The 22,713-nt window shown below is 50.1% G+C and overlaps 5 protein-coding genes across 5 annotated transcripts; 1 reads left to right on the forward strand and 4 right to left on the reverse strand.

Annotated features, from left to right (window-relative positions):
* Nucleotides 1-1,012: 1,012 nt before the first annotated feature.
* On the reverse strand, nucleotides 1,013-3,813 carry BO94DRAFT_486478 (uncharacterized protein). Its single transcript, XM_025609007.1, has 3 exons — nucleotides 3,370-3,813; nucleotides 2,788-3,325; nucleotides 1,013-2,740 (listed from the first exon to the last, which is right to left on the reverse strand). The coding sequence occupies exons 1-3, from the start codon at nucleotides 3,405-3,407 to the stop codon at nucleotides 1,175-1,177; spliced, it is 2,142 nt and encodes a 713-aa protein (XP_025470176.1). The 5' UTR covers nucleotides 3,408-3,813; the 3' UTR covers nucleotides 1,013-1,174.
* Nucleotides 3,814-6,894: 3,081 nt separating this feature from the next.
* BO94DRAFT_341970 (Leucine Rich Repeat domain protein) lies at nucleotides 6,895-9,336 on the forward strand. Its single transcript, XM_025607044.1, has 3 exons — nucleotides 6,895-7,420; nucleotides 7,481-7,852; nucleotides 7,899-9,336. The coding sequence occupies exons 1-3, from the start codon at nucleotides 7,219-7,221 to the stop codon at nucleotides 9,299-9,301; spliced, it is 1,977 nt and encodes a 658-aa protein (XP_025470177.1). The 5' UTR covers nucleotides 6,895-7,218; the 3' UTR covers nucleotides 9,302-9,336.
* A 1,761-nt stretch (nucleotides 9,337-11,097) lies between these two features.
* BO94DRAFT_543636 (uncharacterized protein) lies at nucleotides 11,098-11,951 on the reverse strand (the record flags this gene model as incomplete). The annotated part of the gene is made up of 2 exons (XM_025613144.1): nucleotides 11,098-11,553; nucleotides 11,835-11,951. 2 exons carry the CDS (start codon nucleotides 11,949-11,951, stop codon nucleotides 11,098-11,100), a joined length of 573 nt encoding a protein of 190 aa, XP_025470178.1.
* Nucleotides 11,952-19,216: 7,265 nt separating this feature from the next.
* BO94DRAFT_614492 (glycoside hydrolase family 75 protein) lies at nucleotides 19,217-20,292 on the reverse strand. The gene is made up of 3 exons (XM_025616740.1): nucleotides 20,015-20,292; nucleotides 19,614-19,967; nucleotides 19,217-19,558 (listed from the first exon to the last, which is right to left on the reverse strand). The coding sequence occupies exons 1-3, from the start codon at nucleotides 20,120-20,122 to the stop codon at nucleotides 19,301-19,303; spliced, it is 720 nt and encodes a 239-aa protein (XP_025470179.1). The 5' UTR covers nucleotides 20,123-20,292; the 3' UTR covers nucleotides 19,217-19,300.
* A 231-nt stretch (nucleotides 20,293-20,523) lies between these two features.
* On the reverse strand, nucleotides 20,524-22,689 carry BO94DRAFT_510914 (uncharacterized protein; the record flags this gene model as incomplete). The annotated part of the gene is made up of 1 exon (XM_025609747.1): nucleotides 20,524-22,689. The coding sequence occupies one exon, from the start codon at nucleotides 22,687-22,689 to the stop codon at nucleotides 20,866-20,868; it is 1,824 nt and encodes a 607-aa protein (XP_025470180.1). The 3' UTR covers nucleotides 20,524-20,865.
* Between the last annotated feature and the right edge of the window lie 24 nt (nucleotides 22,690-22,713).

A 22,713-nucleotide genomic window follows, 5' to 3' on the forward strand; every position in this document is an offset into this window, starting at 1 on the left:
GCTTACCGGTGCTCTGCCCGCCAGCGATACAATCACCCTCCCCAGGAAGAACTGGAAAGTACCAAGTAGAGAGTACTACACCACCTTTATGAAATCACAGGGGATGATGTTGAGAGTCTTGATGCAGACCATCTATCTCAACCTGGAGGATGTTGGCAGAAGTCCTGAGTATAATGCTGGGACAGCTAGCTGCAAATATCAGGAGGCGTGCTCAAGACCAGGAGGTTTATGTCATCGGCTTATATGGATGTTACGTCTACCTCGCCTGAGGCTTCTTTACTGCGGATCTGATTTCCAGAGTACATGCACTCGGGTGCTCTGAAGACGAGACTTTCGAACTGAAGTTTACCCGCGGCTATGACCTGTGTCTCACCCACTAACATACCCAACCCACCCAGTCGCAAAATAGAAACACCACTCTCACACTGAACCCGTTCCTAGAATACAAAGCCTATATAGTAATACTATAAATTATCCTCCTTCCCACACTATCACCCACTGAAATCCCATAATCCCAGCTAGCCCTGCGATTCTATAACAGAACACAGTCTGTTGAGTTTACATCTATGATACACTATAAATGCCTCCGTTCAAGCACAGTTATTAAGATGAGAGTTTATTCATGGTAGTAGCGTAGCTGATGGGGAATGTCCACTTTGGGTGTTTCTCATGTGAGGGGCGTTAAAGGGGAGATGCGTGCCCTGTCTATCCATCCCTTGAATTTAATTAGGTTTATTGTTCTCGGGTTAAGTGTTAGCTTTTTGTTGTTTGCGTGGTATGTTTATGAGGTGGGGGGAGGCTCTGTATTTCGGATACATGGTCTTGCTTGCTATATCAGACTTGAGATATCCATAAGGACTGTATATATATGCCCTTCAATGCTAAAATACGAGTATATTCGGAACAACCATACATAGTATACATATGTGAGAACTACTAGGATATTTCTACATCCTTTGACCATAATAACACCAAGCTTCCCTCCCCTGCCACTACCGCTACCAGATCAATCATCTCATCAACATAAAGGAGCACATTTAATCCCCTACACCGAAAAATCCATATCGCAACACATCCAATTCATCATCTCCGCATCCCCGGAATACAGTATCGCACCGGGGATCTATCAAAGTTTGTTAGTACCATCCATCCATCCATCAATGCATAAGTTAGTTTAGTTACTCACCAGAAAATCAAAATCAAATCCATCCTCCACCAACTCCGGCGTCACATTCGAAGGCGTCACCAACCCAGATTGTCCTTCACATGCCCTCTCCTCCAAAATTCCCAAACAAGTCTCAATACTCTCTTCAATCGTTCGCACCAAGTAACCGTGCATATCCTCCTCAGTAACCCCACGCATCAACCCCTGAACCTGCGCAACGAGACCATGTGTAAGGAGGTACCCCTTTGTATTCGTCTCACCGGACTCCATACACTCCAGAGTCCAGGCTTTAGCTTCCTCCAAGACACGAACGAGATCCGGTCGCAGAGGGACCGGGTCGAGACTTTGGTTCTCTTCTTGGAGTTGGAATCTGAGTTCCGTGGCGATGATGGTGAGGGCTTGGATGGTGGTGGTGCGGAAGAGGCCTCCTCCGGAGGTTAGGAAGCGGGTGAATTGGGATGAGGGGGAGGATTGGTAGGTGGAACGCCAGATTTTGAGGGCTGTTTCGAGGGATACTTTTCTAGAGAAGGCGTAGGGGGCTTCGTGTAGGGAGAGGGAGAAGTAAGGGAGGTGGAGGGAGGAGAAGTAGCGTTGGGTGAGGGTGTCGGTGGCGCGGAGGGCGAATTTGGGGGGTGATGGGGTGTAGGATTGGAGGGTCTGGCAGAGGACTTTGTATGAGGCTCGGAGCTGGGTGTCCAGCCGGAGGGTTTCCTCGTATGTTCCTGGGGAGGTCAGGTCGTTGAGGAATCTGGCGATGGTGAGACGGAGGGGGAAGGTCTTGCGGAGGGCTCGGGGTATGGATATCCGGGTAAGGTTGGTTTCTGGGGTTGGCTCGGGGTCCGCCATCAGGAGTTGCTCGTCGGTAAAGTTTCCTGGGGGCTCGGTATCGAAGTCATCTAGGGTTAACATTGGGGCCGTGCCGGATGTTAGGCTCGATTGTAGGTTGACTTCGATGATTGTGTTCCATAGTCGGCGGCGCGTCTCCGCGGCGAGTACTGTAGTATGGGGAAGGTGTTTGGGATCTCGGTGTAGTCCCATGGTCACTGCTGCTCTGAGGAGTTCGCCAGCTGGGATAGAGGTCAAGGTCGGGCCTATACCTGTTGCTTCTCGGGCAATCAAGAGGAGGAGACTTGTTTGTAGAGATTGAATGGTAAGTCGTGACTTGAGATCTGGCTCTGCAAGCCAGGTTTGTGCCTCGTATACCCATTGAAAGGCCAAGGGACGCAAGGAAAATTGCTTGTCGTACGTGGTGGCTCCGATGGCGAAAATGAGCTTCAGTTGAACGACGAAAGCCATCCTGGGTTCGCGATTAGGCGCCCATAAAGCGTCATATTCGATTTGGAAGCTTGGAAGGTGCATGATTGGATAGATTGTCTCGGTCGTTTGGAAATAGCAGTCGACGAGCTTGTCTGCAAGATCTTTCGGCGGTAGGTCAAGACTCGGCGGCGTTGGCCACTTGGGTGTTCGTTTTGCTTTGATTACCCGTGCCAAAGCCTTGCATCTGTGGAAGCCTTGGAAAATCTTGGACGTATCTTGTAGGAAATACGGCTCGAGTGTTTGGAAGAGCTCTCGAAGCTGCATGCTCAGCCAGTTATTCTTTACGGAGAGGGTGACAAACTTACTAGGGTAGCAAGACCGCTCATCCAGTAGCTTTGGCCCAGCAGACGTGTCTTGTTCATTATCCCGCGAGTGATGGCCGCGGGCCGACCAGAGTTGTTCTCATATTGAACGTGCAGTCTGTTAGTGATACGTGATGTTGATGTCTCTATGTCGGACTTTGAACTTGACAGTGGTGAATGCGTATGCGGCTGGGTTGCTCTAGACAGCTGTTCTTCGAGCTGCTTGATTTTGCTCTTCAAAGCCTCGACCTCGGCGGAATGATTGGAAACCGTCGATATGATACTGGGGCTATTCACTAGAAAATCGGACTGGTGATTATGGTATGCTGGAGGTTGATGGGCGTTGGGAACTCTATCAAGGTGGATTGTATGAGCCTGGGGCTGTTGATTCAAAACATCGGTTGCTTGGCCAGGACGAATCCGCTGAACCGGGGAAGCCTGACTCGCATACACACAACTTTCATTCCGCGTGCGCACGCAATTGCTACAGGGCAATTGTCGATCACATCGGATCTTCCGGCTCCTACAAAGGGAGCAGGAGCTGTCTACCGTTAGTCCGTTGTATACAAGGGAGTTTAGACGTACACAGCTGGCCTTCTGCGCTGACGCGGAGGCTCGGTCATTACGCGTATTCAGTCTGGAACACGCCTGGCTGTATAATGTCTCCAACAATACTGTGGAACAGTCGTACTCCGGATTTTCCGATTGATTGGATGGAAATCCGGTGAGCAGCTGAGATGCGGCGTCGATTAAGACTGTCGGCATTTGCGCGTTTGGTCCGTCTCGCCCGCAATTTTCCGAGGCCCCTGGCTTATCTCCGACAGTCCACATTTATGGGCATGCTATAGTAGACATTAGCCCTCATTTAATTAGCCAGACATACAGCCAGGCTTTATGATACACTGGAAACAGTCCATTGCAAGGTGCTTAAAAATGCGACTTTGGTGTGGTGGTCACCCAGGCGTCATGCCTCCTATTGAACGCTTAGCCCTTCTTGTCTAGATTACGGAGTTAGTGAGAACAGTCAGTTAGATGCTTGGATGTTTCCCACGGGCTATCATAAGCTCCCGCCTCGAACTTGATGGCATCGTGGCTGTGTGTGGTCGTAGCCAAAGCCATAATTGTGACGCTATCAACAAAGAAAAAGACAAAGCGACAGAGGACAGGGGTGAAAAGGGGGTTCGATATCGCCGGATCTGACCATCGAGGGTAAGTAATGCCACCCGAGTAAAAGCCAAACCCGAGGAATCGGTTAATATCATTCACCTACTTTCTTTATCGAATTGTTGTCCATGTTGCGCTAACAACGCAGATTAATGGTGGACAGGAAAGTCAGCTCATGACTCGTACTTTTGCGTAAACAACACCCTGCAGGAGCCTCACATAACAGCATGCGTGGATGATGTATCCTACATTCAGCCTTACACCGATCCTCTCCTATTGAAGCCCGCCACATCAGATTCCCCACTGACCATCATCCAACCATGGATCACCGAATTCGATCAAACCATGAGGTGATGGCCAGACGGCGTGGTGTCAAGTGGTGTCATGCTGGCGTGAGCACAAGCCTCGTGACCCATGGCTATGGCGCGGCAGTCCAAAGTGTCACCATGGATTCCTCATTTTAGCACCCATGGTGGAAGTATCATTGTCCACCCCTCGGGTTCATTTCCTGGGAGGTATCCAAGGAGCGACCGGGATACTTTGAGGCCCAGACCAATAGAGGGTGGGGAAGGAAGTACAGGCTCGCTTAGGGGCAGGCGAGCCAAGACATTGGCCGGGGATCCTTCTTGGCGGCCGGGGTCCCCAACTGTCAACGGACTCCGAGGAGCAGCATCCCTGCCCTCAAGGATCCCCGGTCAATCGCTGTTTCACAGGGATGTGGCATTTACGTGATGGAGACTGAGTACTGCATACGATTACCCACCCAACCGACCATCACGACAGGTCGCCATGACGAGGGTGGGAAGTCGGTGTCATTCCCGACTGCAAGGGGAAGCCAAGACCGCGCTGACCAGTTCTGAATCCTGGCCAAGTCGCTTGATCAGCGACCGAGTCGTTTGTATTGAAGTCAAGCTTATGCGAAGTAGTTTAACCGGCCAAGTCTCGACGAGTCGGGATTCAAACACCTTCATAGATTCAAGGCTGGTCATTCACCTCAACCATCCTGTTTTGTTCATTGTCTTTTGCATCTCTGCGGACTGGAGGGTAACACAAAGAATGCCCCAGTTCCTGTCTGCCACGGTTATATATACGTCATACGCACAGTGATGAAAGAGCAGCTGGTTTATACCCCTAGCAGCCTAGCGGTGTAGCTCGGTGTCTGGCATTCGCTATTGTATTCCAGGAGACCGGATGGAACCCGCGGAGATGCGGACCAGCATCATGCGGGGTGATGACTCCAAAATCATGACACGAGTTCCGCAGAGCCACCCAACCCGGTATGTGGTCGCCTGAATGAATGGCCAGATTGTCTGAAGAGTGGTTGCAGAAAGTGATCGCCTGCTTGGCTGTTTCGGACTCAAATCGCAGTCATGGAGATTTACTATGCTTTTCAGATCATCCCGCAATTAAGGTAAGCTCTGATCGTCGTGCCAATAGAAAGATACCCATGAGAGTGTGTGGAATTCGCCCCCTTAGCTAAGGTAGCTAGTAGCTGCTCACCAACCACTAGTTCCCTGTCTACCCCACAATCATCATCCAGCTTGCATGGATGAGCGCTGCCTGTCAGTCATCTGTCATGATTACTTGGATGAGTATCGGCCGAAATGGAGGATGCAGCAGCATTAGGTGACATTTCGGACATGTCGCCTGGTTCCCCTGTCCTCCTCCCGGAAAGAGGAGAGACAGGCTGGGATTGAGTTCTCCTGATCTTTGGGTCGAGGGGTAGGAGGCCATGGATGACGAAGGAAGAGGAGAGGGGAGGAGAGTGAGTGACAGCACTAGCGTTCTCCGCACGATCACGGGACCCCGCCGGAGCAAATGGCGGGCGGGCAAGTAGTAATTGTTAGGTAAGGAATACTGCCGTCAGGGGTGCGTGCAGGTCTGGGGTAATGATCCGGCCATTTGGGAAGTATATCCTCGGATACCTCATGGGCCATGGCATTTGCTATCTGGTTATTTTTGCGATGGAGATGATATGCTTGGCAGGAATGGTTGTCTGATGGTAATGGTATATGCTTCACCGGACTAGCCTCACCTACTTAGTGTCTAGAAACTCCCGATGGTCGGAGCTGGCCGTATCGGCTAGGGAAGATCCCGCCCCGTCGGGCTGGTCACGGGGCCTGGGCGGCGGTTTTCCATTATGTCATAGAATGCAGGCGGTGATCCCGATCGAGCAAGTCCCGGCCATGGCGCCATGACGCCCGCCATCGAATCATCGCTTTCTGCGACTAATGGAAATCGTCCATAGGATGCCAGGAACAATGCTAATACTCCCCATCACAATCGTAGCCAGATTGCAATATCTTTCAGTCCTCCCTGGCTCACCGGGAGGAACGAGGGATGCATCCGACCCCTCCATGAATTTCCGACCGGTGTGCTGATTGATAAACCTTGGCCGGGTATCGCCCCCGAAAGCGATTAAAATAGTAGTGGTTCGGAACAGAAAAAGCAACCAATCCGCGGCGGGAGGCGATCGATTAACGGTCCCAGCAGTTCCAGGAGAGGAATTAAGAACGTGAGGAACAGTAGACAAGAGGATCTTTGAGCACTATCTACCATAGTACTAAATAACTGCCAAGGATTCGCCGCCGATTGCCCCATGTGGCCGGGATCCATGGGCATGGTTGCAGTTTTGTTCGCTGAGCTTCCGCCTCCACAAACCCTGCCTGTTCGCCTTACTTAATAAAAACTTGACGTCGGCGTGCATTCTCCAATTCTCCTGCCGTTCCGCGCCCTCACCTATTTTTTTTTTTCTTTCATCCGCCTCGTGCTCTACCACTCTTGCTTGTGCCTTGATTCTTGATTCTTCCCCTCTCCCAACTTTTAGCGATCTGCGAATCAGCCCTGTTCACCACATTGCATAGCTTTCTCTGCACGCTCCACTCGATCATCGGGGGTTAGCAAATCAGTCTGCTCAGCCGGTGAATAGCGTGCTCAGGACGTGAACAGCGCGCCCGCCTCGGGGCGCGGCGCTGTTCCATCCGCCGCGGATTCTGTGACTAACAGCAACAGCTTCTCACACTTTGTCCTCGGACGGTTAATTACGTCTCCATCGCCCCTCTTTGGCACTTTTCTAGCGCAGATTGCAGCCAGGGGTGCTTGAGTGGAATCCGGGGAAAGAAAAAGCTTTTTCCTCTTTTTCCTCCCTCCTCTTCCACTCTTTCTCCCGGTCTGTGTGTGCGCGCTCTCCTGATCCTTCTGACACCTCACCACCTGTCTGGGACGGCCCTCCACCTATATAGAGCCTCTCCCGATCCCATCCTTGTCACCATGTCGGCCGCCACCCCCGTCCCGCTTGCTATCCAGAAGCAACCGCTTCCTCAATACTCTACGGCAGTCTCTGGAGACGCTTCGCCTATTGAGGGCTCCTGCACGGCTTCCCCTCATTCGTCCGCCTGCTCCTCGTCCCAGAACTCGCGGTCGAGCAGCCGTCGTCGGGAGTCATTTGGCTCCATTAAGGAAGACGTGGATGGTATGTTGCCGTTAGTTGGACGTAATGAAGGTGTCACCGTCAGTCACTCACACGTCACAGGCATCGCACAATCCTTCGTTGATACCCATCTGGAAGATTCACCCCAAGAGCCACCCAAGCGCAACCCTCTCGAAATGCAGCCCGACTTCTGCTGCCCATGTGGCGGCTTTTTAGGATGGAAGCAGATCCGACTGGGCGGCAAGAGTCTTAGTCGAAGCTACAGCGATCTCCGTGGCCTGGGAAATATGCAGGCGCGCGGCTGGGCCTGGGATTCGACGCCACCCGTTGTCTCTCCCCCTAGCAAGCCCGCACCAGTCGAAGAGAAAGAAGTGCAGCAGCTGCAGGTCCCGGAGGAACCGAAAGAGGTGGTGGTGGAGCAGAAGCCCGCTGCAGGAACATCTGCTCTGGAAAGACTTCCCCCGGAGGTTCTTGGTAAGTAGCGTGCTGGTTGAGACGGACCGAGCTAATCAAGTTGCAGATCACCTTATCTCTATGCTCGCACTCGATGTTCCCCCCAACGGATATACTCCACGTAATGTCGATCTGATCGCGTGTCTGCTGACCTCCAAGACGTTGCACGCGGCTACCCTTAGTGTGTTGTACAGGAACATGACGTTCCCCCACTCCATCATCTTCTCCAAAGCGCTCAACCACATCGCTCGCTATCCGGCTCTGGGCACCTTGGTGCGCCGCCTTGACTTTTCGCACTTCACCTCGGTTGGACTGGGACGCACCAAGCAGATGAACGCGGAGATCCAGAACCTCACCTCCAAGACACTCCTGCAGTGCCTCGAACTGCTGCCCAATCTTAAGGAATGCTTGCTCCAGGAGCATGTCGAGGGCGATATTAGCTTGGAGGTGCTCCAGAAGCTGTTCACCGGACTTCCCAACCTGTTTGCTGTCGACTTCTGTGGTTGTTCCTCTCAGTCTTTCTCCGGTCTCTTCCTCGAGGCCTTGATCTCCGGCCCCCCTGGTCTTCCCATGACTTTGCCGAACTTGCGACGTGTTTCGCTTCACGAGTGCAGCAGTCTCCCGGCGGCTGCTTTTGAAATTCTTCTGCCTCGTCTGATCAATCTTACCCATCTGGATGTTACGCACACGCAGATCAGCGAGGATGCATTGTTCTCCATTCCCCATTCCGCCAAGATCACCCATCTGAGTCTGTCCCGATGCAGCCGTCTGCGGGGCTCCCGGGTGGTCGAGTTCCTGTCTACTCATCCCGCCGTGTACGACTCACTCGTGTTCTTGAACTTGTTGACTGATCCCGCGCGGTCCCGGATCCTGGAGGAGGAGGATGTGCAGGCCCTTCTGCCCAAACTGCCGACCACTCTTCGTTCTCTCAACCTTGGCGGCGCCAAGGTCACCTCTGCCCACACCAAGGCTTTGGTACCTCTGACGAAGCATCTGGAAGAGCTGGGGTTGAGTTCCTGCGAGCTCACTGGTCAGGATATCAACACGTTCTTCGTCCCACCCAAGCCTAACGGAGAGTCGAGCGCCAGCGAGCCGTGGGTCCCGTCCACGCTCTGCTACCTGGACCTGAACAGAGCCAACCAGCTGACGATCGGCACCATATTCAACCCGAACTCGTGCGTCATCCTTACTCCGCAGAGCTACCCGCTGCAGGTCATCGAATTCAGCGACAAGCTCATCGCTCCCCTGCGCGAGCGGTCTCGTAACGCTCGCACCTCGCCGGGCTGGGCGGTGCGTGAGCTGGGCCGTCGGGGCTGGTACGTGCGGGAGAAATCGACCATGCCCGAGGTGATGCCTGACGACGGAGCGCGGTCCTGGAAGATGGGGGCGCGGTGGTGGGGTATGCGGAAGATCCCGGTGGCGGTGGGCGACGTGGGCGGTCTGTACGGCCACTACATGTTCAAGAAATGATGCACATCTATTTTCTGACCGGTACTATACCCTTTTTGCTGTTGTTATGGCGCATCTGGTGGCGTTGATTTATTGGCCACTGCAACGGAACGCGCAAAAGTGTGGTTCTGATGACATGATTGTTTCTGGTTGTCTGCATAGCGGGAGCGAGCTAGTTTCAGCGTTGGACTGATTACGGCTTGCGCTTATGATGATACCTTGCTGTTGGTCGGGTTTTTGCTTTCTTGCTTCAAGGTGATGCTTTGTATTTAATTGCAGCATTTCATTTCATGGTGGTTTTTCTTAGCATAACATTGCTTGCTTGTCCGGTGCGATATGGGGATTTGCATGGGAAATTGCTCGGAGTTGTCTCATAGATTTATAATATTATTCCACTCATACCTACAGTATAGTATGATATGTAGATGTACTGACTTCCATGTAACCTAATCTTTATACAGATAGATATCCCACCCAGATTTGATGTGACAAAAAGGAACATAGCCTGAGATTCTCTGACAACCTAGGGATAGAAAACATGATTAACACCTCCACTCATAAGTGAAGTGGATGTAAAGTGAAACAAACATACCACAATATACTTCGGGAAGAAAGCACTTGGTATTCAAACCAACCCAACCCAATTGACCCAATCTAGCGATAAATACCGTAGAGAAATGGTTCACAAAAAGAAAGTGTAGTAAATGAGTCATTTGAAGAGGGGGGGTAGATATTTGACAGGTGGTGGAATATATACAAGCACTATAATCATAGGTGAAATAGATATTAGACTGGAGAATGACTATAAAAGATAAGAAAATGGAAGTGGGAATGGAGAATGTCACAGGAAAGAGGAAAGTGAAGTACTAGTATAATGTTTGAATGAAGACAGATGATATATTCTTTGAAGAGTGCACGGGATCCGAAGATAACATCAGTCTGACAGGGAAGTCAAAAAGAGGAAGGAAATGTATATACATGGATGATGTTCAGTTGACTGGATACATGTGAAGGTGAAGTGAAAAGACATTAAAATAAAAGGAATAGAGAGAAAAGAAAAATCAAGAGTAGAGGGATAAGACAAGAGGTGAATGTAAGCAATAATGAGAGCAACAAACAGATCAGGATAGAACAATCCCACAATCCAAACCAATGAGACCAGATAAACACCAACATACAAAACAACCATAACAAAGAAATGTGATCATACACATACACACACACACAGAACCCAACACCCACAACACAAAAAGTGAAGATCAAGTGAAAAAAAAACCCCCCAACAAAGAGAAAAAACAAACAAGAAAGAAACAATCCTCAATACCCAACAACATACCAATCCCCCTTCCCCCGATACCTCCCACCCCAATTAATCTCCTCCAAGGTCTCTCGAACCCTCTTCACTCCCTCTCTCACCTCCCCCCATCCGTCTTTATTCTGACCCACCCACATCAAATCCTCAGAGAACTCTCTCTCTACTAACTTCCCCAATCCATTCACCAAATCCCGACACTTCTCGTAATGTACCGGATACTCCGCCTCCAATTTATCCACGTTCATTCGATATCCCAATGCGGAGTTGGCAAGGAGGAGATTCCCGTTTGTGAGGAGGACTTCGTGGTCCCAGGTGAGGGCGTCGGTGTAGGATTTTATGTGGTGGAGGAGGGTGGTGTAGATGTTGAGGAGGAGGGAGGGGGTTGATGTGTCGGTGGTGTTGGTGTTGGTTCTTGGTGTGGTGAGGAGGATGGTGATGGTGGAGTCGAGGGTGTGTATTGGGGAGGTAAGTTTGTCGAGGGAGTTGATGGGTGGTGTGGTGGTTATGTTGATGGATTTGAGGGGGGGAGGAGGGTGAGTAGGAGGATGTATGGTGGGGAGGAGGGTTGGTTGGTTGTGTTGATGGGTGGTGTGGTGGGCATTGGTGGGATGTAGTTGGTTGTTTTGTTGGACTTGTTGGGTCGATTGGTTTCTGTCTCTCTGGTGGTGACACTGGTAGTGTCGTTGGTGTCTTTGTTGGTGACACTAATGGTGGCTCTGCTGGTCACTCTGTTGTCTCTGCTGCTGTCTCTGCTGGTGCCTCTGGTGGTATCTCCGTTGGTATCTCTCGTGGTACTTGGAAAGTGGTGCACATTTGTCAGTGCTGAGGTCTTAGTCTGGTGATCTGAGTCCGTGGCTTGATGCACACTGTTGAGCAAAAACTGGAAAGGTGTCCGGATGGGTTCACAGAGGAGGAAGGGAATCATTATGTAAATGGCAGATATGACAGGAGGAGAATTCTAGTATAGATTGTAGATAGATGGATGATATGGTGAGAAGAAGATGAAGAGATGGTCGATATAGCAGAGATATTAGAGATAGTAGAGATGGCAGAGAGGGCAGAGATGGCAAAGATAGCACAGATAGCGCAGCGAGTAAGTAACTAGGGAGAGATGCGAAAAACTCAAGACGAGCTTCGCTCGCAGCAGGTAGCAGAACCTATATACTTGCCCCGGTGAGTCAAGACTTCCCCAAACCATGGGTGGCGAAGAATCACAGTCCCAAAACGGCAATAACTCACGCCATTTTGACTATACAACGAGACAAGCTGCTGCCTCGCATAGGCATGTCGGTACGCAAAGTGGGAGTCATCCGAAAAATTCTGATTCTGAGAAGAAGTCATCCTCTTGTTGTTCATTCTGTCGTCATGTTTCGAGAATTGCTGTTATCGGGTTGGAGAGAAGCTGGAGCAGGTTTATGGGTTTGTTGTGATGCCGGTAGATGAGTGATGTATGTTGTTCGGCAATCTTATCTGATCGGTTGTATGTAGTCTGTATATATAGCATGCATGTATTGGGTTTGGGGGCCAGATGTGCTTTATTAACTGGTGGAAAAGCTATGACTTTCTTTAGTGGGGTACATGCAATGTAGCTAAAGGATGCGAAGTCGGGAGAACCTACCTCGTTCTTTCCATATATACAATCACAGAATCCGGGTCTACTTCAGTCCAATACATTCAATGGCATCATATTGATAGGTTACTAATACTAAATTCATGTGATTAATATAACTGAAGTTCCTGACTACCATGCAGGATCAAGACTGACCGGTAATGGGTTGTCAGTAAACCATATAGATGCGCTACTTAGTCTCCAAGGTCTACTAGCTGAAGAGCGAGCATTTAAAGAAACAGGATCACTCTGCTCCACTGTTTCAGGCCTGCCCAGTAGTCGATAGATGTTGGAAGGAGTTCGTCCAAGACAGACCCGTTATATCATCCACTGCCAGTGCCTGTCTCCCTGGCTCAGGATTGACCACAATGAGAATATCCCAATAACGGGCAAAGAATTCGCCAACGATCGATGTGCAACTCGCGCATCCTCTGTTTAATCCCCCCCTCGTCTGAATTATCCCCGTGCCTCGTGCCTGACTGCGATACTTCATCCTCACCCAGCGTGTCAAGCCAAGGAAAAGTGATTTGCCTGTGCCAATATGATGGGATTCTCGAATCCCGAGATGCTTGGCATGCTGTCTATAAGATAGAGAACTATTAGAATCAATTAAACTAAACCCTCCAGCTGTCAACTTTGACTGCGATGTCGACAGCCATGTGGTTCAGACTTCGTAACCTATGGGTTCAAAGCCACTGCTGTCGCTAACGCCCATTCGTCTGGGGACTGTATAGAGGAATCCAGCTGAAGTCATGCATGAGCAGTCTTCACACTTCCCGAAGGCCCCGGAATCTCCGGATGGCCGCTATCATTGCCGGTATAGTGCCACTATGCCGTGGATTGTTTTGCTTCTTTTTCGACAACGACATAGATGTGGAATATGATGATACGATCGACAACAACATTGACGAGTGCGAGATTCATCGCAATGAGTCGCGAGGAAGAGTGGCTGACCGGATGTATAGCTGTTCTTATATACCCGGTTACTTGCCCTTTTGCTTAGAGGGTTGTTTCGCCGTGATGTAAAACAAATTACACAATTTGATCTTCTCCTCTCACAGGATAAGGAAGAGATAATAATCGCTGGTGTGTGATATCCAATGTCACCTTTGCTTTTATGGCCATGCAGATTCTTCTGCGGCGCTTTCTTCCGGGTTTAGCGGTTTAGAGGCTCCTGATTGAAGCTGCAGGTATAACAGCCATAGGAGTCTTGATGAGCGAATTGTATTCGTTAAGCGAAGGACAGTGAGTAGGAAGTCGAGTCCGAGATGACTGGAAGTCGGATTTGCCATGAATGACGCATGTAATCAGTTCTATCGACTAGAAATTGGATGAGAGGTGTCACAGTTCGCAGCTGTTGTGCAGCTGTTGTATAGTTCCTTATCGAGATCCGGCTATGTTGTTTGTGGCGCGTGGAACCAAACCTTCTATTATCTATACACATAGCCCCGCAGAAACTCATGTTTAATAACATGTAGTATGCAGAGTGATGTGTGTACACTCTACCTAGTAATTTAGGTCTTTTCACAAAGTCTCGCGTTTGATTGGCACTTGCAGGGCAGCCCACTGTGTTATTACCCCTTCAAGGGACATTTGGTTGTTGGTGAAGGTTGAAATACGCAAGATTGTTCGGTAGATCATCTTGACACACGCTGTGCGCGTGCGGATGATGTCTTCCACTCATGTCCTTACACGAACGTCCGGATATATCGACTAGATTCATAGCCCAATGTATATTCTCTTTCCAGATAGGTAGGGAGACACACATGGCCAGCATAGCCACCATCATATAGATGAGCCGTCTCTTATATCCGCATTACACTGATGCTTCTGCTCCGGGGTATCCCGTGTGACTGGGTCAAAGACACCTCAACTGCATCCTCGTAGTCGAAGCCTTTGGAAGCTCTCCGAGAACAAAAGCAGATTGATTGATAGACAGACAGACATCGGATTTCAATCCACGCTTGCGTCGAGGGTGTATTATCGCGGCCGATCAGGATATAAAGCATACTATCTCTGAGCACCTTTCCTCCGTTGTAACTCATACCCAACGGATGAGTATGAGGAGCAGTAGGTAGTACCCTCTGAAAGGTTCTCAACATCAAGATCCCTCTCATACGCACTGTTGGTGTAAAGACAAGGTCCGAGAGTATATTGAACCGTTTGATCACATCGGGGGTAACTTGTGTATGGATTGGCAAGGCCACTCCGTGGCTATTCTCGTCTACCACAGCAGAAACATATCTATCGTCCAGCTGGTATAGTGTGGTTTTTTGCATCAAATGGGGGATTTCTTGTCTTCGTTCTCTTTGCTCCTGGGAAAGACTATGATATCGGAGTCGGAGATGAGCACGAAGAGAAGCAGATTGTGTGAACTCTTGGTATCGTTGATTGAAGTGATGATTGGAAGCCAGTAGCGATGGAGTTTTGATCGACGTGCGACCCTGGAGCTGGTGGAGACGGTTCGATCGGAGTTGACTGACGAAAGACAGATGAATAGGTAACGCATGGCATTTTGATCGCGTGGTTAGAAATGTGAGTATTCACTGCATGCAAGCAAGTCAAGGCCCGGGCCGTTAAGCTTCATACGATCTTGATGATAAACCTAGATGGAGTTCCGCAGAGTAGATAGAGGAGCAGTGTCAAACTGGTTGAACAGACCGGACACAGGATCTCCTGTTCCGAGATCTAACCACGATTTCATCAGAAGATTGTCGAAATACCCAAATGGTGGGACAGATAAACAGAGTCAGACTGTTGTTCAGATATCTTCACGTGTCTTCCCATGCGATTGTAGGAAAGCCAAGCTGGCGGATCAGAGACACAACCAGACTCTTGTATAGATAGCTTCACATAGTGATTGTGGATTAAGATATAATGCCATTCTTCCAACGGGAAAAATTTGATGAAGTGCGATTGGAATCCAACCTCTGAGACTGTGGTATCCTGGTTGGATTTCTCGATGAATCTATTGTCTCGAGATACCCCGGTGCAACATGATATCGGGCACCGACATGGCGAGAGCGTTTATTTGCAGCTCCGGAGGCATGGGTTCTACAGTCACGCTCATCCTCGTGCCAATCCATGGTGTTAACAATGCCTCTTCTGTCGTAGATAGCAAGCTGTGACATCAAGCTAGCTTGTGGAGGGTTAATTCGCTAATAGACCATTCGGTGACGACCCGTGGCACCGTTAATCAAAACGTTGAGTTGTGTGTCAGGTTGACTTGATTCAATATGGGGGTAGGACGCGTGTCTTCGAGATGTTCAGGACGTGCTCTATTGGTGGGATGCAGAAGTGCCGGGAAGATATATTCTGCGTCTGCTTGATGATAGGGGGTGTTTGATAGTGAGTAGGTCATGGTAGATCGTAACACGATCTAACGAGAAGCTTAAGCCTTGGGTGCTGTACTCCAAGAGACAACATTAGTGTATCATTCAATCAATAACGGCATGATTAATGATAACCCCACAGCCTAACCACCAGCTGATCAGGTCCGTAGTGGTAGCAGAGTATGGAACTTTGCATGCCACTTATTCCCCAAGCCCGGTGTCACATGTACACATTGACAATGAGCTCTCTCTCATCATCCTTGCGTGTGTCCTACACCCTATCCCGGGATAGTTGTCCCAGAAATCAATACCAACAGCAAAATGAAGCGACATTGCGGTGGTCGAAACCTTGCGTTCATCAACACAATGTGAGAGCAAAGTCTCGCGTCGAAGCCTCTTCTCAATCGAAGGCCGTGATTGCCCCATGGTGAAATCCTGCATGCGTGCTCGAAGTATTCGTGGAAATGATCCAGTCCTTGTTACAACAAGCAACCTTGTTTGTAAGGGATTATGAATATGAGAACCGTCGAGCCTCGTTTAGCTTCAGCTCTTTTTCTGCTCATGATTATTTCATCAGGTAAGGGTAATCGAGGGTGTTGAGTGGTGCAGTCAGAAGATACATGGGTATCGTTGCGCTAACAGCTAATCCCATTGTACTCTTTTCATCGAGTGATTGATAGGGTATATGACCATGAAGATGAATATGAGGCACGGCAGTGGGGAGACTGATAGCCATCTGAGAAGGCGTGGGAGAAATGTGGAATGGTGTGTCGTAGCATCGACTTTGTGGTGTTGATATTCTGTCGTGAGGAGAGTGGTACATGACATGGAACAGACACTGCCTCTGCACATCACGAACCACAGCACATTCTCTGTACTCGTCCAGACGTATCGTTTCAGCAACTTCACCGACACCCAGACACTCAATACTCGCTTGTCGATGATGTTGCAACCTACCAATAACGCCTATACCATCAACAGGTCAAACCCAAACAGGTAAGTAAGTAGTACCTTTTTGGCAATGCCACCAAGCCATGGCAGACGAAGATGATCGGTCGACTTCTTTCCTGACTAACCTGTCAGTAGATATGAGGAAGAATCCTCAGGACTTCTTCCGTTTCTCTCAAATCCACCAGACCCGTATCAATAAGGGAGATGTTGGAAACGGAAACAGCCATTCTTCCCTCGATCGATCGACCATTGTTGAGGTTCGCATTTCCTCAGGTACTGGCACCCAGATGATATATCAGAACCATTCCACAGCAGGATAGAAATGCACGCAATTATCAACTGAAGGATAATCATGGGTCGAGTGTCTTTCACTACCTGTACTTCACATCAACCAAACACAGCACTTCCGTCACAGCGAGCACAGCCTCCACTCATTTTCTTTTTCCTCGCATCATAAGCGGTTTGGTATTTGTGTTCAAAGCCAATCCAGCCCGACGAGCAGCCCTGCTGCTAAGCTGTGATATAACTCGTAGCGTTCGCCAAGGTCAGAAGTAAACACCTCAGAAGGTTTTATCTTCGTTCTCCCCAATTCCTTTGAGACCTGTATCCACTCACTTCCATCTCTGATGGGTTAATATGTGTAGGAGCGCACTAGTATGGGGTTCTCGTAGTAGCATAAGGCACTTCCACTGCAGAGTTCTCCCCCACGTGGGTTGCCACGGTTAGGCATGGCCATCGTACAGTGGTGGAAGGATAAGGTGAGATTTCTTCTGGTCCTCGATATAAAGGAGACAAGGAGATAGTATAGATTGGATTTGCTGTCCATACCTTCCATGTTGCGGATTCGCGGATCCAAGTGTAGACTTATATCATAGTGGATGATATACCCCATGAGACAGGACCGATACAGACGGCCTAAAGGCGTGATGCACCTGCATAATGAATCCACCAGGTGCTTAGGGAATAGCTAGGCTGGTCATTCCCAACTCACAATCCCGTGATGGTGAGATCATCTCACACCACCAGACCTTGAGCCTCTGGAAGGACAGCGTCAACCAGAAATGTTTTGGATATCAGCCATATCCACATTGTAGAAAGTGACATGTGTATGAGCCGTCGTGTATTGTCCCCCAAGACCCATACTGTATAGATAAGAACAAAAGACCATGACGAAGAAATATACTAGAGCGCGCGGATGCACTCTACCCATCAAGCAAACTCCATCTCTGTTCCATGTTTAGTGCCATCGGAGAGATGATTCCAGGGCAACTTCGATCCGCTCTCTAGCGTTGCTATAAACCACATTGAAATCTATCTTTCCGCCGTTGGCATGACGAGAGGAGCAGTCCATCGTCTGTCTCAAATCCCTGGCGGAGTGAATACCCCCGTGGGCTGTCTTTGCGATGTATCCGAAGGATGGTATCAAATGGCCATATTCGGGTCTGGAGGTTATGTATATTGGCTTTCGGGGTTCCTTGGCGTATTATTGACGCTGTATGTTGATCAGCTGCTCAAGTGAAGCGATCAGATGCATGAGGAAATGGTAGAGGTCACATCCAGATGACATCGTCAGGTTGAGGCAGGCCTCCGAGGGTTCCATGGTGGATTGGTAGACTATCTTGAGAAGTAACAGCGCAGCATGTTGCGAGGTAGCTTCGCACTGTCTGTAGTATGAGCCCGGCTCATAGCCCGACGGTATTGTATAAATTCGACGTGCATTGTCTGAGACGCAGGTTTCAGTACGATGATGAGGTAATATCTCAGACGGCCTTATATCCAGGCATCTTCCAAAATAGGGATCACTTCGTGCATGCATAGGCAATCTCATGGCCGGTGTAAGTTTCCACAGGTCTACAGAAAAATGATCTCATCCAGGCGATGAATCAGAGACATAAGCTCTGATAGAGGCGATGTGCGCGTGCCCATGAAGAAGCAACCATATATATCATGTTTCCGATAGTTGTAGAGTCGAGTCCGGTTGCAGTGTTGATAAGATGGTTACTGCGGTGGAATCGACGGAGAAGAGAGAATGATGACTTCTGCTGTATTGACACTATTATTTCGTACCATACGAGGTGCAATCCAATGGCCGTGACAAGGATCGTCTGCAGAGGGAAACGAATTTCATTGAATCAGAGACGGCTGTCGATTGGATCTAGTCGAGGACATGCAGATGACTGTGAACGAGAATGGGATAATTATGTCTGTAGGCAGGTATCATTAGCGATTGTCTGCATTCCTGAGAATGACTTACGCAAGATGCAAAGGCTGTAGGTAATAACATACTTGCGATGGACCTTGATAAGTTCTTCATTATCGAGTTCCCGCCACCATGGCTAGGATTTCCAGCGATAGATCAACAAGAGCAGTCATTGTGGTCTTTTCGTATGGGGAGTTACCAAATTGGTAGCCCTTAGGGTTTCAGATGTCTTCCGTTATATAAGTTGAGGCCTGAGATAGAACCTTTAGTTGACCATGGCGACCGTCGGTCCTGGCCAATGGCTTAAACCACTTGGGTATATAGAACGAGTTATAGAAAAGGCATAGGCATAGTTGGTATGATGTCTCAAGAAGAAAAAACCAGCGGACTCGATCCAAATTTATACTCAAGACAACCACCCACAGTGGGCATGGAAAATCCCAGAAATCAACATACACTCTCACGGAAAATCACGAACAGACGGAAGCACCCTATATACCCAGGCATGAAACAAGTGAAGTTCCAGAAACCCATTCTGTATCTTCATTCATATCCAGGCTCTTCACTAGGGATATTCCATAAGTACATCGGGTGAAGCCATTCATTCGTCTGACTAAGAAACCAACCCACCAACCAACCTCTCCCCAATGCCCCTAATACTATCCTCAAAATCCTCCTTATTCCCAGCCATCCAATCCGCTGTATTTCCCGGAATTGCCTCCTTTCCCGTGAATCCTATATACATTACATCGTCCGCCGTATGGCCATTATCCCCGGTGATGCCTGTACCAGGGGAACATAATTCCGCTAGGGCTATTGACGCTTCCCCTGTCGCGTCACCGCCGTTCGTATCGCCCCAGATTCCATATACCTGTCCCCAAACCCTATTAGTAACCTCACACATCCCCCGAAGAGGAATAACTCACCACCTCCCCCCCACAAACAACAGCCATAACGCTCAACGGCTCCATCCCACTCCCCTGGGGATCAAAGTCCGTATTCCCGAATACCACATACGGATGGACATTCGCGTCTAGATCACTAATCCCATATTGACTGACCTGATCTTGGAAGGTAGTTTGGGGTTGGATGGAGGGATCATTCCCGCAGTTGCCGCTGTTAGGGTTGGTCCCGTCACAATCAATGTCCATGTTGTCGTATTGGTTGCTGCTGCTGTGCAGGAAGATGGCGTTGGGGATGTCCCCGCAGTAGGTGAAAGTGGGGGAGCTGGTTTGGCCGTCGGTGAAGCCGGTGGCGAGGGGTTTGGTGCAGTGGGTGGACTGTACTGGTTAGTGGGGGAGTAGTGGGGGAGGGTTAGGGGAGGGACCTTGTGGTCGTTGTAGATTTGGGCTAGGTTGGAGGGGATGCTGTAGGTGAGGGCTGTGGTGGTGGATGAGAGCCAGATGGAGATGGTGGTGGTGAAGTGAGGATGCATTGTGAATTGTAGAGGAAATGGGAGGAGTGGTGATGTGTGGATGGGGAATGGTAGATGGGAATGTATGCACCGGGTTTTATGTACGAGTTGAGGAAGGGAATGGGTGATGGTGCTGCTGTCATGTAGAGTTTTTCGAGAGTCAAAATTGAGTTAGAAATCCATTCATTGATCTCCACGGATGTGCTTCATTGGATATATTTTCTCCTCCCGTAAGAACTTACTTCGACCACTAGCACAACGTCTACCTTCTGGCTAGTCAGATGCTTCATAAACATGACCTGGAGATAAATTTATGGGGAGTGGGTAGAAAAGACTGAATGTGCAGCTAAGGTCTAGAAAGTAAGCGATGATAAATGGCACAAAGTATATTCTTACTCTATGGCCAGTGTCACAACACCTGCCCTGTCTTAGGGCTGGACACCTGAATTGACTTTGCACTGGCGTGGGTGGCGTTGGAAGATGACATAAGTGATTGTGTCGAGGGTAAATCAGTTAACTGGTCTTCCGTTGAGCCAGAGAAGGTCAAGCAATCGATGCGTCATGAGATATACAGGGTTGGTGTCGCCATGAATTGACACTACAATCCCATGTACAACTCCATTCTGAGCCTCAAGTTCAGCTTTGACTTTATATAGGGTGTGGAGTGATCGATGGTGACAGAATATGGGCTGAATTTGTTTGATTGTCGTTATAACTACCACAAGGGCATCAAATCAGGGCATGCAAGTGGGGAAAAGCAGGAATCAAATCCACCCATCCACCAACGTCTCCTGCGATCCCCTCCTCCCCCTCCCCTGTGCATGCCCTAACTTCTCCTTCTCCCCCTTTCTTCTCGACTTATCAAGTCTCTCCCCCCAAACCAATGCCCACCCCTGCCTCCCCACCCCCACCAACCGCACTCCAATCCCCCCTGTACTTCTCCATCCCCGTTCCGCCGCCCTCTCCGCAATTCCCCTCCCTCCATTCGCCGCCCCCAGCACCAACATCCTCCCATCGAGAAAATCAAACCCGGGAAGACCCCTCCACCCTCTCGTTCTTGCCGCTTCAACACCCACAACTCCCACCACAACAAGACTAACCACAAACACCGCAACGATATATACCCTCGATCCAAGACGCAGGGCATCGATAGTGACCGTGGCCGTTGCCGGGGCGGTAAAGTTCCCGACGACGAGTTGCGCAGCGGCATATGATTCCAAGATGTCGTCGACGAGGGAGATATATGCGTTCTTAATCCCGGTTAAAGCGGCGGTGGTATTAGAGATAGAGGATGAGTTGACGTTGGTGGTGTAATCGGCGATACTGGTATTGAAGGCATCGCCCAGAGTAGAGCGGTAGAAGGAGGTGAGGTCGTTGGAGATGAGTTCGAGTTGGCGCATGGCGACGTGGATGGTGCGGTTGGTGGGGTCGATATCTATCTCATCCTGTTTTTCTGAGGGGTCGAGGGAGGAGGAGTTAATTCTGGAGACGTAGATCTCTTTGTCCTTTACGGCAACGGAGACTTGAAACCACGTTGGGATGAACGTAACGACACATTGACTGGCGTTGAGAGCGAGGTAGGACTCGCCCGCCGCGGCAGCCACGTAGCGGGATTTGGTGTATGCGATGGGATCGCTGGCCACTCCTAAGGCTACGATGGTGTCGGTGGACCAGCCCGTGTAGACGGAGTATTCGCCCGAAGAGCTGTTACTGTCTGGGAGGGGGCCGCGGGCGTCGAAGAGGGCGTTGTAGTAGGTGTCTTGCAGGATGAAGAGAGAGGAGGCGTTGTAGATGCAGCTGATTTGGGCGTCGTAGCCCCGTTCGCGGTAGGTGTAATTGGAGGCCCAGGGGTAGAGAGAGACGGACGAGTCGGTGAGGCCGACAGGGGCCCCGACGCCGTAGGAGCGTCCGGTGTAGGTGTAGCCGGTGGAGTCGAGTTTGGAGTGTGTGCGGTTGCGCAGGGTGCCGGTGAGAGGGGAGGCAGAGCTGGCGGAGGAGACGAGCGAGGTGAGGAGGCCGACTCCCACGGAGTAGGTAAAGTAGCCGTGTGTAGTGCGCAGGGAGGGACCGGTGTTGTCAATCTGGGAAGGGTATTCTTTGATGAAGGAGCGGTTGGCATAGGAGGGAATGTGGATGGTGGTGTTGGTGGTGGTAGTGGCAGAGGTTGGAGTGAGGGCGCCGGTCCAGAGGGCGGACAGCACAGCGGAGAGATTGGCCAGGATGAGGGTTAGGAGGATTTGAGGCAATGGGAGGGAGAAGTTGGTGGTCGGGGTGGAGAGAGAGGACCATAGGGCTAGGTGGTTGAGGGTGGTGTGGTGCGTGGGACGGGTGAACAGGATGCGGGTGGCATTGTTGATGAGCCGGCAGATGGTTACCAGCTGGATGGTGCCGAGGAGCGTGGCTAGGATTTGAATGGCGGTTTGGACAGAGGTTCGGTACGTGTTGATGAAGGTGTAGAGGTCACCAGTCAAGGTCCAACGGCGGGAGTCGCTGAGGAGGACGGTGATGCTGAGACCAGTAGGGATGATAAGGAGGAGGTAGATGAGATGATGGGTCCCCGGGACGGGCCGGGTAGTAGAATTGGACATTGGGAATTTGATGAGGGGAAGGAA

Source organism: Aspergillus sclerotioniger (assembly GCF_003184525.1).
Source record: "Aspergillus sclerotioniger CBS 115572 chromosome Unknown BO94scaffold_6, whole genome shotgun sequence".
Lineage (NCBI taxonomy): Eukaryota > Fungi > Ascomycota > Eurotiomycetes > Eurotiales > Aspergillaceae > Aspergillus > Aspergillus sclerotioniger.